The sequence below is a fragment of the Salvelinus namaycush genome, chromosome 8 (genome assembly GCF_016432855.1).
Source record: "Salvelinus namaycush isolate Seneca chromosome 8, SaNama_1.0, whole genome shotgun sequence".
NCBI lineage: Eukaryota > Metazoa > Chordata > Actinopteri > Salmoniformes > Salmonidae > Salvelinus > Salvelinus namaycush.
The window spans coordinates 4,326,029-4,337,531 of NC_052314.1; the positions used below are offsets into that span (position 1 = coordinate 4,326,029).

The following is an 11,503-nucleotide window of genomic DNA, read 5'->3' on the forward strand; positions in this document are numbered from 1 at the left end:
AATGATCAACAACCAACTTGATGAATGAAAATATAAATAAAGTGCAAATCTTGCACAATCCAGGTGTGGAAAACTCTTAAACTTATCCAGAAAGAATCACAGCTGTAAATCGCCACCAAAGGTGCTTCTATGAAGTATTGACTCAGGGGTGTGAATACTTATGTAAATTAGATATCTAGATTTAATTTTCAATAAATAATAAAACAAAATACATGTGTTCACTTTGTCATTATGTGGTATTGTGTGTCGATGGGTTAAAAAAACTAAAAACTATTTAACTTCATTGGGATAGGGGGCAGCATTGGGAAGTTTGGATGAAAAGCATGCCCAGAGTAAATTGCCTGTTACTCAGGCCCAGAAGCTAGGATATGCATATAATTGGTAGATTTGGATAGAAAACACTCTAAAGTTTCCAAAAACTGTTAAAATGATGTCTGTGAGTACAACAGAACTCATATGGCAGGCAAAAACCTGAGAAAAATCCAACCAGGAAGTGGGAAATCTGAGGTTTGTAGTTTTTTAAGTGATTGCCTATCCAATATCCTGTGTCTGTGAGATTGCACTTCCTAAGGCTTCCAGTAGATGTCAACAGTCTTTAGAAGTTGTTTCAGGCTTGTATTGTGAAAGGGGATCGAATAAGAGCTGTTTCAACAAGTGGTCAAGATGAAAGACATTAGTTTAGTCTCACGCGTAAGCGCGACGCTCGTTCTCTTTCCTTTCTATTGACAATGGAATTGTCTGGTTGGAATATTATTGAAGATTTATGATAAAAACATCCTAAAGATTGATTATATACATCGTTTGACATGTTTCTACGAACTTTAATGGAACTTTTTTGACTTTGTCTGGACTTTGTGCATTTGGATTACTGGACTAAACGCGCTAACAAAAAGGAGGTATTTGGACATAAAGATGAACTTTATCGAATAAAACTAACATTTATTGTCTAACATGGAGAACTGGGAGTGCCATCAGATGAAGATCATCAAAGGTTTGTGATTAATTTTAAGGCTATTTCTGACTTTTGTGACACCTCTACTTCTTTGGAAAATGGCTGTATGGTTTTGTGGCTAGGCGCTGACCTAACAATCGCATGGTGTGCTTTCGCCGTAAAGCCTTTTTGAAATCGGACACTGAATAATAAACAAGAAGTTTATTTTTAAAATGGTGTATAATACTTGTATGTTTGAGGAATTTTAATTATGAGATTTCTGTTGTTTGAATTTGACACCCTGCAATTTCACTGGCTGTTGGCGAGGTGGGACGCTCACGTCCCGATCGATCCCAGAGAGGTTAATCCATTTTGATCCCAGAGAGGTTAATCCATTTTGACCTCAGGCTGTAACACAACAAAATGTAGAATAAGTCAAAAGGGTATATTTCCTGAAGGCCACCGTACACACACCTGTAGCTGATGAGAGGTACAGATGGTACGGCCAGCAGCTGTTTAAACTGGTGCGTGCTGAGGACATCTCCACTGAAGCTGGCCTCCCAGACTCTAGACCCAGGCCTGGCACAGTACAGCAGAGGAGGTTGGCCAGCAGTCACGCCACGGCTCAGAGGGAAGAAACACGCTCCGTACTCCCCATCACGCTCCTTGTTACCGACACGCCAGAACTTCTCCCTGTGGATCGTGAGAGGAGGAACTGTGTCGTACTTTTAACCTTATAGACCAAACCTGAGACATTGACCAGATAATATTACACACTAATATTAAAATGTTAATACATTTTTTATTTTTTATATTAAATATAAAAAAAATATCTTCTTCTATGCTTCCACAACACTTCTGTAACATCTGGGCGGCCTACTGCCCCCAGTTACATCCCCACACTCACCTCTCCGTGTCACAGAGGTAGCAGCGGCTGAGAGAGGACACAAGTAGTCGTCCGTCCAGATAACCCAGCTGAACCACCCTGGAATCCACAGTAGTGATGGTCTGGATGGGGAAGATCACAAACGCTGAGCCCTGGACAACACAGAACAAAGGATCGTGGGAATAGACAGGATAAGTAAGATGGAGATTGTAAATAGATCACGGGAATGGGGACGGGGGGAAAAAACTGTACCTGATAATCAATTAATTAAGTGCAGTAGCTATTCCTAGCTTGGTGCCAGATGTTTGCTGTACAGCCAACCATTACCAGTGTTCTCATGCCAGACATTTGGCATGACAAAGACCATAGGAGTTGGCATGACAAAGACCATAGGAGTTGGCATGACAAAGACCATAGGAGTTGGCATGACAAAGACCATAGGAGTTGGCATGACAAAGACCATAGGAGTTGGCATGACAAAGACCATAGGAGTTGGCATGACAAAGACCATAGGAGTTGGCATGACAGCACAAATAGAGATGGGACCAGGCTAATATAACTTTCACCTCCCCAAAATAAAACCCAACGGTGAGTTCCCACTACCTTTCCGAGTTTGGAGGATCCAGCGCGGAGGAAGGACACCTTGCCCCCCTTGTCCCCAGCAAACACCTTGAGGGCTGCGGTGTCCCAGCAGAGAGAGGTGACCGTCTGGCCACGGTGTTCCCAGGAAACACTGACCCTCTCTGGTCTGCCACGACGCTCCAGCTGAAGCTCCCACACTACCACCAGGCCCTGACTGAGAGAGGACAGACAGACAGACAGATCACCACCAGGCCCTGACTAGAGGACAAGAGACAGTAGGATAGTACTAACACCTAGACTACCAGACCCTGACTAGAGGACAAGAGACAGTAGGATAGTATTAACACCTAGACTACCACCAGACCCTGACTAGAGGACAAGAGACAGTAGGATAGTATTAACACCTAGACCACCAGACCCTGACTAGAGGACAAGAGACAGTAGGATAGTATTAACACCTAGACTACCAGACCCTGACTAGAGGACAAGAGACAGTAGGATAGTATTAACACCTAGACTACCACCAGACCCTGACTAGAGGACAAGAGACAGTAGGATAGTATTAACACCTAGACTACCACCAGACCCTGACTAGAGGACAAGAGACAGTAGTATAGTATTAACACCTAGACTACCAGACCCTGACTAGAGGACAAGAGACAGTAGGATAGTATTAACACCTAGACTACCAGACCCTGACTAGAGGACAAGAGACAGTAGTATAGTATTAACACCTAGACTACCAGACCCTGACTAGAGGACAAGAGACAGTAGGATAGTATTAACACCTAGACTACCACCAGACCCTGACTAGAGGACAAGAGACAGTAGGATAGTATTAACACCTAGACTACCAGACCCTGACTAGAGGACAAGAGACAGTAGGATAGTATTAACACCTAGACTACCAGACTCTGACTAGAGGACAAGAGACAGTAGGATAGTATTAACACCTAGACTACCAGACCCTGACTAGAGGACAAGAGACAGTAGTATAGTATTAACACCTAGACTACCAGACCCTGACTAGAGGACAAGAGACAGTAGTATAGTACTAACACCTAGACTACCAGACCCTGACTAGAGGACAAGAGACAGGAAAGCAAACTCAAAAAGCCTGACACTTACTTATTGAAGTAGTTGAAGTCACTGAAAGTAAGTAAACATGTGAACTTCAAAATTAGTTTCTATGCTTTGAGTTATTTTTAAAACATTTTTTTTTACCTTGTTGCCACAGCAATAAAGTCTTCATCATGTGGACAACATGACACCTGAGTGATAGATCCCTCCTGGAATAGAAGAAATAGTACACTTATTGATCCCTGGCCGAGTCATACCAAAGACAGGAAAAATGGGACCTGGCACACAGAATTAAGGAGATGGATTATGGGTAAGGCCCTGCGATAGACTAGTGTCCTGTCTAGGGGGTGTACTGGTACATCAAGCTGCCTCACTACAGAAACAGGAGATAGACTAGTGTCCTGTCTAGGGGGTGTACTGGTACATCAAGCTGACTCACACTACAGAAACAGGAGATAGACTAGTGTCCTGTCCAGGGGTGTACTGGTACATCAAGCTGCCTCTTGCTACAGAAACAGGAGATAGACTAGTGTCCTGTCCAGGGGGTGTACTGGTACATACAGCTGCCTCTTGCTACAGAAACAGGAGATAGACTAGTGTCCTGTCCAGGGGGTGTACTGGTACATACAGCTGCCTCTTGCTACAGAAACAGGAGATAGACTAGTGTCCTGTCCAGGGGGTGTACTGGTACATACAGCTGCCTCTTGCTACAGAAACAGGAGATAGACTAGTGTCCTGTCCAGGGGGTGTACTGGTACATACAGCTGCCTCACTACAGAAACAGGAGATAGACTAGTGTCCTGTCCAGGGGTGTACTGGTACATCAAGCTGCCTCTTGCTACAGAAACAGGAGATAGACTAGTGTCCTGTCCAGGGGGTGTACTGGTACATCAAGCTGCCTCACTACAGAAACAGGAGATAGACTAGTGTCCTGTCCAGGGGGTGTACTGGTACATCAAGCTGCCTCACTACAGAAACAGGAGATGTGCTGTTCTGGCTCGCTCGTGCAATGTTCTTAAAAACAGGAGTATGTACAGTATCTATCTAACAACAACAACAAACTGGTCTTATATATCCTGTCAAGCCGTTTATTATTGAATTTTATTACCAGGGAGAAGACGACAACATTATATACGCTACCTTGTGTGTGAGGATGAGCCTCTGCTTCCATCCTTCCCTCTGGATGAGGTGCAGCCCTCCAGCTGATGTTCCTAAAGCTAGCCACTTCCTCGATACCGCCAGGCAGGTGCACTGACAGACAAGAAAAGAGAGAGTTTTCAAAACACAGTCTGATTAAAATCAGGCTTCAATAAACAATTAATTGATATATACAGCCTGACACATTGGAGTGTAAATGTTCCTTACAAGCTAGAATGTTGAAAAAAAAAAAAACATTTAAATGTATTCTACCGGTTGTCTGTTCGAAATTTGAGACAAAATATCCACAGGAAGGTATTGTTTGCCCAACTTTCTAGAGAGCCGGTAGGTTTGCCACTGCCAGCGAGCAACTTTCGGTCTGTGGTTGGGTTACACTGGGCTATCGTTTACATATTGTGCTACTGTTTACATATTGTGCTATCGTTTACATATTGTGCTGTCTGCTACCATTTACATATTGTGCTACCGTTTACATATTGTGCTACCGTTTACATATTGTGCTATCTGTTTACATATTGTGCTACCTGCAACCGTTTACATATTGTGCTATCGTTTACATATCGTGCTATCGTTTACATATTGTGCTAGTGTTTACGTCACAGAAGATCGGAAATACAAACATATTTCTACATATTTTGTCTCAAATTTCGAACAGCTGAAGGACAAACCACACAGACAACCAGTAGAATAAGTTCAAATGTAAATTCAACATTCTGGCTTGTAACGAACATTTACACGATTTTGCACTCCAACGTGCCAGGCTGTATATATCAATTGTGTATTATAGACTGATTAATCAGACTAAAACAAACTATTCACAGGAGCTGGAAAGTAATTTTATTTTTTAAATTCAATACACTAGGGGCGGCAGGTAGTGGTTAGAGCGTTGGGCCAGTAACCTGAAGGTTGCTAGATCGAATCCCCGAGCTGACAAGGTAAAAATCTGTAGTTCTGCCCCTGAACAAGGCAGTTAACCCACTGTTCCCCGGTAGGCTGTCATTGTAAATAAGAATTTGTTCTTAACTGACTTAAATAAAAACCTTACAATCCACTTGATATCTCTTCCTTCAACAAATCAATTGAATTTTTGGAGTCGAACCTGTAAACTTTTCTCAACTAATAATAACGTGCATGCGTGACCTACCTTAAGCCTGCCAGAGTCCAGGCGGAGGGCAGAGAGCAGGGGGTCCAGACAGTCAAACTCAGCCAGCACATGACTCTGGACTTCAGGCACTACAGGTAACATGGGCATGGTTTCAGTCCTGACCAGCTTAGAGAGAAGGAGAGAATGGGATAGAGAAGGTGAGAGGGGGAAGGAAATGATGGAGAGAGAATATATTGTTTTATTTCCTGCTGTCACAGTACCAGACACCACACACACACACACACACACACACACACACACACACAGAGAAGCACACCTTGAGCAACAGATTTTGTAAAAAGCTTGGTCTAGGGGCCATAGAAAAAGTTTTTCTAGAAGACTGACTAGCACAGTCTAATCAAACCAAAATTTTATTTTTGTTATTTTTTTTATTTCACCAGGTAGGCTAGTTGAGAACAAGTTCTCATTTGCAACTGCGACCTGGCCAAGATAAAGCATAGCAATTCGACACATACAACAACACAGAGTTACACATGGAATAAACAAAACTTACAGTCAATAATACAGTAGAAAAAAGAAAACAAAAAATCTATATACAGTGAGTGCAAATGAGGTAAGATAAGGGAGTTAAGGCAATAAATAGGCCATGGTGGCGAAGTAATTACAATATAGCAATTAAACACTGGAATGGTAGATGTGCAGAAGATTAATGTGCAAGTAGAGATACTGGAGTGCAAAGGAGCAAGATAAATAAATAAATACAGTATGGGGATGAGGTAGATAGAGGAATTGGCTTTGGGGGTGACCAGTGAGAGATACCTGCTGGAGCGCGTGCTGCTATGGTGATCAGTGAGCTGAGATAAGGCGGGGCTTTACCTAGCAGAGACTTGTAGATGACCTGGAGCCAGTGGGTTTGGCGACAAGTATGAAGCGAGGGCCAACCAACAAGAGCGTACAGGTCGCAGTGGTGGGTAGTGTCTGGGGCTTTGGTGACAATGTCAAAATGTCATTCTGTCATACACAATGCTAAGACAAAACATTGTTATGTTGTAGCCAGCCCTATTTAATCAGAGAAATGTATCATCCTGTGTAAATTGTAAAGATGCAGCTCAGCTAGCCCTCTGTCTGCTCCTCGTTCATTAGTCGCCTAGAGTCGGCTAAGCCTCGGCCGCCTAGAGTCGGCTAAGCCTCGGCCGCCTAGAGTCGGCTAAGCCTCGGCCGCCTAGAGTCGGCTAAGCCTCGGCCGCCTAGAGTCGGCTAAGCCTCGGCCGCCTAGAGTCGGCTAAGCCTCAGCTGCCTAGAGTTGGCTAACCCTCAGGTGCCCTCAACTTCCTAGTGTAGGGCCCTATACAATCTGTTTATCCCAGTTCTTCCTCAAAATTACACTATTTAAATAAAAATACAAAACAACATTGGAAGTTCAAAGTCGACAACAACGCTTAAACCACATCAGGAGACCAATTTTGAGGTCTGGGGGGGGGGGGGGGGGGGATTGAAGAAATGTTGCATGTTGCATTGTGTGTGTAGGTACAAGTGTGCATGCGGCCAGAGTTGCCAGGTCTAGCTAACATTTGTAGCCCAAAACCTGTCCCAGAAGGCCTGAAAAATAGCCCAGAGAGGAACTGCCATATTTATACAATAAACCCTTTTTCCATAACGTTATCGAGCCAATTAAGAAGGAATATCGTAGTAACGACGTTAGAAACAAATTTCGGTTTTCTAAAAAAAACAAAAAAAACTATTGAGATGTATTTGAATGTCGCAAGAGAAAAGATCATTTGCCCTAATTAAACTCGCTAGATCGTTTCCCATCAATGAATGTCAATGTAACTTGTTTGACTGCTATGATTAAGCAATACGGCACAAGGGGGTGTGGTATATGGCCAGTATATGGCCAACTTGTGAAGTGTCTGTTTCTCAATCTAGACACTCTAATGTACTTGTCCTCTTGCTCACAGAACAGCGCAAACTGGCTCTAACCAGGATAGAAAGAGGAGTGGGAGGCCCTGGTGCATAACTGAGCAAGAGGACAAGTACATTAGAGTGTCTAGATTGAGAAACAGACAATTCACAAGTCCTCAACTGGCAGCTTCATTAAATAGTACCCACAAAACACCAGTCTCAACGTCAACAGTGAAGAGGCAACTCCGGGATGCTGGCCTTCTAAGCAGAGTTGCAAAGAAAAAGCCATATCTCAGACTGGCCAATAAAAGAAAAGATTAAGATGGGCAAAAGAACACAGACACTGGACAGAGGAACTCTGCCTAGAAGGACAGCATCCCGGAGTTGCCTCTTCACTGTTGATGTTGAGACTGGTGTTTTGTGGGTACTATTTAATGAAGCTGCCAGTTGAGGACTTGTGAGGTGTCTGTTTACTAATATCTATATACATTTTAAAGAGAAATTACATGGCGGCCGCGGTGCAACTTAAAAATAGCCCAAAAAACCCGCAACCCATACATTGTCCCCTGCGACATATTTTTCAAAGGCTAGAAAACCGCGAACATGGCAACACTGTACGCGGCACCAATCAGAGAGCGTTGTTTGGTTAGCGGTGTTACTGTAGTGCTCAAGTGACTGCAGTTTGCTAAACGAAACGGCCACTGAATTGATGCAAATAATCATGACAGCATTCCGCTAGATATTAACCCTAAACCCTAATCACACGGGACTAGTATTATTATGTAAATATCACTCCAGCATGTACCTGTAATTTGTGTTGTTGTCGCACTGCTTTGCTTTATCTTGACCAGGTCGCAGTTGTAAATGAGAACTTGTTCTCAACTGGCCTACCTGGTTAAATAAAAGTTAAATAAAAAGTGTTTTCCCTAATTCAAAATGGACCGTTAATAACGGAAGCCTGGATGCTATTCTAGGCGTGAAGATATTTGACATGTCCAGGGATAGCCTAATATTGGCATTCATGTCGGAGAAAGTCAAAATAATAATGTATATCAATAAGAATCATGAACTGTCTGTAACCTATGCAGACATTTAATTAACTGACGCATTTGGCAATTCATTTGCACAATATCGTCCACTTCATCTTTTAAAAGAGAAGTATGGCACTAGATATGTGACAAAACAGATCATTCATCTGTAGGCTGCCTACATAACGCTTTGTTTTAAGCATCAATTTGTTCCCATGTTTTTACACAAATTGTGTGCAGCATCTGTTAAATTCTGTAATATCCCTCAAAAACACTTGGATGACGATTCGCACGGGATAAGTACTATCAGAGGACCTGGGAGTTTGCCGAAAAACTGTAGGGTTTTTAGAGCTGGGATAATAGTACAAATTACTGCCATGGCAGATTCGGACGGGACTAAAATGACGGATGTGGTTTGTACTCGTACACATAACTAAATGACCTGCCCGGTAAAATGTATCCCATCCCGGGATTAGTTTTACTGAGGGAGGTCGAGTAATGTAATTATGTGCACGAGCACTAAACACCACATCTGTTATTTAAATCCCGTCCGAATCCCGAGTAACAATTCCAGCCTGAATAACCTAGTTTTTTGGGGCGAACTCCAAGCTCCTCTGATAATACTAGTCCCGTGCGAATTGACATCCGTGTGTTTTGAGAGAAATGTCTGAGTTTGACAGGTGTTGCTCGCCGGTTTGAGCAAGAAAACAGTAACTGATTCGATAAAATGAACGAAGTGCTGCGCATGAACTATACATGAATGGCCTACACGTATCAACTTTCACAGTGAATGCTTTTGTTTCTGTTTTGTGCGTATGAATATTGCCAAACGCATCAGTAAAAAATATTGCGCATATTTAATGCAACCCTTGCTGTTAATAGATCGCGAAGCATCATACAACTGACCTAAAAGTTTAGAAATGATAAATTACATTTGTCATCCATAGCCTTTAAAACGCATCTCAAGTGCAGCTGCAATGTTTAGCTCACCCCTCTGAAGGCTGGGGGGCATTTAGGAAGTACTGCGGATCACTAAAATAACTAAATGATTATGATCGCACTTCCTCAATTCAAACATTATTGCGACACTATACCAAAGATGGTTTGGTATGGTTTAGACACTTGAGAGGAAAAAAAAGGGGTCGAATTATCAGTGTAGCAGCAGCCTGTTATCGCCTGGATTTATTGAAATATCTTCACGCCTAGAAAAAAAACAACTCCAGGCTTCCGTCATAACTGTCAATTTTATGAAAACAAAAACAAGAAATAATTACAGAAGACAATTTGGGGAATAAAAAATATATATATCCCGTCCAAATTGTCCTCTGTAATAACGGACAGACAGGAGCATTCCTGAGCAGTTTCAGAAAGTTGCAGGAAAATACAAGTCACTGATGCATTTTCCAATAAGTTAAATACATTGTTTATTTCCTACTAAGTTCAATACATTTTTGAATATTGTTTAATTCCCGTTTAATTTGTCTGGATTCCGTCTGCGTTTTCCCGCAAAGGGAAATTTTATAGGGACCTACCAGTATTAACCAACCCTCAGCTGCCTTCTGTCATATGACTCTCACCATCCTCCTCTCAAATGGAAACATCATGACTCCACTTTCCCCCACCAGCTACCAAGAGTTAAAAAAAAAAGGTAACTGTAAAAAGCACTAATGCATATTAGGGAAAACCTTTTGAGAAAATGTATGATCAGCAAACCAAAAAAAAGTTTAATCTCTGAACCTAAGCTAAAGGGTTTTACTTTAAATGACTTTGAACCACCATCTGACAGCTAGCTCACTGCAAAGAACTTGACAACAAACGTTCACATTCCGACAATGCAGCCAGTTGTCACAGCTAACGTTAGATAATGAAAGTAACACTTGCTGCTGAAAACTGTGTAAACTAAGTTAGGTTTGTTCACTTTACATTGTATATCTTAGTCAACAGCGCTTGAATTTAGTTGGCCATCTGAAAGTAACTGGTTTTGGCTTGATTTGAAGGCATTTGTAAACTTTTGGGGGTCGGTAGGTAGTATGAATAAATGACCTAAACGATGGCTGGGCATCACGGGACCCTGCGTAGTGGGAAAGTGCCTCCACAATCCCCCGATACAATGGAAAATCGCATATCTTCGCTATCTAATGTGGAAAAACGCAAACTAAGTTCCGTTTATTTGTTTTGAATAGTCAGCTTTGTGTCTGACTGACCATTGTCCATTATCAAATATTGTTGTTTGATAGGTAACGTTAATTAGCAAGCTAACCAGCGGTCTCGCTTGCATGGGTTAGGGAAAGTTAGCGAGCTAACGTTAGCGGCTAGGCAATCGTTTGTTTAGTTTTGTGACAAACTTACCAGGCATTACAGTCCCGCTGTTTAAATCGCGATCCAATCTTCGTGATACACAGTTACTATCAGTTCATGTCCTTAGCCGTGTGTCTAACGTTAATTGTTTACTTTCTAGCTAGAATGAACTGTCGACTCCTCCGCCTACGGTTGTGGTGGGACACTTCCTGAAAAGTCAGAATTGACTGGTACTAGTCTTTCAAGGAGGTGTGTCCCTACTACACTAGACTGTTCAGTACCAAAAATGTTATTTGACATGTTTAAATCCACGAGTTCTTAAATGAATGTAACCATGATCATTCGTTTGTCAGCAAAAATAAAATAAAAACCCTGCGTGATGGTTTGTCAGTGTGTAGAATAAGACATGGCTGATTAGTTCACTGTGCATAATAATACATGTAGACCTTCATAATAAATCTATGTTTTAGGTTCATGGAAATAGAACCCCCCTCGCATCTTGTTTCTGTGAGTGTGCACTACTTTCAGTGGCG

At 42.2% G+C, this 11,503-nt stretch overlaps 1 protein-coding gene across 1 annotated transcript in view; it reads right to left on the reverse strand.

Moving 5' to 3' along the window:
- The window catches only part of hps5 (HPS5 biogenesis of lysosomal organelles complex 2 subunit 2), a 41,612-nt gene extending 30,449 nt beyond the window's left edge, over positions 1-11,163 (reverse strand). Inside the window, exons 1-7 of the mRNA XM_038998547.1 lie at positions 11,022-11,163; positions 5,782-5,907; positions 4,620-4,730; positions 3,624-3,688; positions 2,421-2,613; positions 1,839-1,969; positions 1,406-1,624 (exon numbers count right to left, since the gene is read on the reverse strand). Coding sequence (XP_038854475.1) covers positions 1,406-1,624; positions 1,839-1,969; positions 2,421-2,613; positions 3,624-3,688; positions 4,620-4,730; positions 5,782-5,889 — 827 coding nt within the window. The 5' untranslated portion in view covers positions 5,890-5,907; positions 11,022-11,163. The remainder of the gene's footprint in view (positions 1-1,405; positions 1,625-1,838; positions 1,970-2,420; positions 2,614-3,623; positions 3,689-4,619; positions 4,731-5,781; positions 5,908-11,021) is intronic.
- Between the last annotated feature and the right edge of the window lie 340 nt (positions 11,164-11,503).